The following is a 2,564-nucleotide window of genomic DNA, read 5'->3' on the forward strand; positions in this document are numbered from 1 at the left end:
TGCTGAACCACTCTGCAGCATTCAAAAGCAGCTTTGCTGGTGATTTTCCCAACATCTGACATCTTCTTCCTGCATGCCTCGCTCATCCAATGTTTTGCTCCTGTTATTTGCTTAAATTAACTCCTCTGTGGGAAGGAAAATAAAAAAAAACACCTAGCCAAATGGTCAGGACAGAGCTGGCTGGCCTATTTATGCTGCTCCTGTTGATGTTGATGGGGCAGCAGCACAAGACCACGTGTCCTCACAGCATCTCTGTGACAGTGGGGACATAGAGGTGCATGCATGCAGAAGGGATTTCAGTGCTCTGCTTGCCCAGTGCAGCTCCTGTCTCGTCGGAGAGCTATATGTACTCAGGCCCCAGGCAAAGCATTTAAGCACCTGCTCATACCTAAGATAATTCCTCTGGCACAAACTAAGCATAGTCAATGCAGCAGCCTCCGTCTTCCCACAGTCTTCCCTTGCGAGAACGTGTGCCCTGCAGCCCAGATGAATGCATGTCTGCTGGCACTGCCTCCAGCTCAGGACTACTCACCAACCCCCTCTTCTTGCTTCCTCCTATTCACAGACCTAGTATCCACCATCTAACTCTCCATGGACAAGCCTCCAGAGAGCCCCACCAGCATGAGAAGCTCTGCCAGAACTTCCAGCACTGGATTCAGCTGCGGAACATTTTAGAATATTCCAGGGGAAAAAACCAAATTCTTTTGGTGTGCTGTCCCCAAGCACCATTGTGAACCAATATATGGACAAAGTGCAGTGACCTCATGTCCACAGTAAGACATCCTTCTGTCTTTTAAGTAACATAAACAGTCTTCCTGGCGTGCAACCCTGGAAACTCACTCAGCAGAAGTTCAGCTCCATGGGCTGCCAGTACCTGCACAGAAGCACAGGTCCCTGTCTGTCTCATCATAAAATATGCCTAGCTGTGCTTTTGCAACTTTTGGGAAGACACAGGATTCCTTTTGGCTCCTCAGGATATTTGAATTTTTATTTGTGTTAGTTTCATACTTTCTATACATGTAGGCAACTCCCTCTCATGCAAATGCACCTACTTGATCTGATTCAGCTGGTGCATGCATGGAATATGTGGTTGTGTGTGTGGTGCTGTATGGGTTCACCAGCGGAGCCTCAGTGTGGTGGGCTCCTACCTGCCTGCTTGATGTGCACGCAGACTTGAGCACTTGCTCGTTCCTGGCTCCCTGCTGAGACAGATTTCCCTCCTGTTCACCAGCTGACAGTGCAAATTTTCTGCATGCTATTCACCTGTCCAGCTCCTCCACGAACATGCACACACGTGTGTGCTCACACCTATGTAGCCGTGGTGGCACTCATGGTCAGCCGAGTTTGCACAGCCAGCCTCCGTGCAGAGCTGGTGCCTCCACGTTGGCAGTTTGCTACCCCCCTTGAGTCCCCCTCTTCTCTGGGCTATATGTGGCATTTCGAAGCTCTGACAGTCTGCTCCAAATGTTTTCCATATTTGTTCAGCCTCCGTGATTCAAATACCAGGAACAACTCAGCCAGCACAAAGCAGAGCTTTGGGGGGCAAAAAACCTCACACCACCATCGCTTACACACACGTGTGAAAACCTATATTCATCGGCATGGGAAAGGAGGAGGAGAAGAAACCACGGAACAGCACATCCCGGGGTAACCAGAGTCAAACAGGGAAGGCACCCGAAGGGGAGAAAAGCACCGACTCGAGCAAGACACAGGAGTATGCGATGAAGAAGAAGAAGCAGAAGAAAACCAAGGGGGATCCCAAAACCGGCCAGGAGGAATCTTACACTTCTTGTGGCTGCCGTTTCCCTCTGCTGTTTGCTTTGTTGCAGCTGGCGTTAGGCATATCTGTAACAGTGCTGGGCTTCCTTATGGCAGGCATCAGTTCTTCTCTGCTAGTCAGAGACACTCCATATTGGGCTGGGATAATTGTAAGCATAACGTATTTTTCTCCCTAACGCGCCTTTGCCAACATTAATGCAAGCTGCATGACACTCCACTTCTTTAGACTAACTGCATGCACAACACCATTTGAGTTATGCTAACTAGAAATATTCCTGGAATTCAAGATCCCAAGGAATCTGCTCAGAATAACATGATCTTTCATATTCTTTGAAATACCCAACGGACCTTAAATAAAATACAGAGTTGCTGTTCACTAAATGTATGTATTAGCTTGTGCTTTGCAGTGAACTCCTGCTTGGTGATGCTGAAAAAAATGTTGATTACTTACGCTGCCTTCCCTCTTTCCCCAACAAACCGTAACAATCAGGTTTTAGAAGTGAGAGCATAACTCTATTACTCACAACTTTTAGCTGGGTGTGTTGGTAATATTGAGGGGAGAGAAATAGCTGTCTCTTGAGCTTCCTCTCTGTGCTGTGTGGAAAAACTGCCATGATTTAACCCCTTTCCTTCCGTCTGTTCCCCAACTTCTCCCCCATTGGAGGGAGAGACTGCACGTGGCCATGGGGAGGGAGACAGTGCTGGCCGATGGGGAAGGCGGCAGGGGAAGTGAGCCCGTCCCAGGGCCCGCCAGCGGCTCCCACCAGCTGCTGGGGCCCCCCCAC

General features: G+C 49.2%; 1 protein-coding gene across 1 annotated transcript in view; it reads left to right on the plus strand.

Moving 5' to 3' along the window:
- The first annotated feature begins 1,464 nt into the window (after positions 1-1,464).
- Positions 1,465-2,564, plus strand: part of SSPN (sarcospan) — a 20,981-nt gene continuing 19,881 nt past the window's right edge. Inside the window, 2 exon segments of the mRNA XM_010137979.1 lie at positions 1,465-1,543; positions 1,546-1,928. Of these exon segments, the coding sequence (XP_010136281.1) occupies positions 1,465-1,543; positions 1,546-1,928 (462 nt within the window).

The sequence above is a fragment of the Buceros rhinoceros genome, unplaced genomic scaffold (assembly GCF_000710305.1).
Source record: "Buceros rhinoceros silvestris isolate BGI_N320 unplaced genomic scaffold, ASM71030v1 scaffold8946, whole genome shotgun sequence".
NCBI classification, from domain to species: Eukaryota; Metazoa; Chordata; class Aves; order Bucerotiformes; family Bucerotidae; genus Buceros; species Buceros rhinoceros.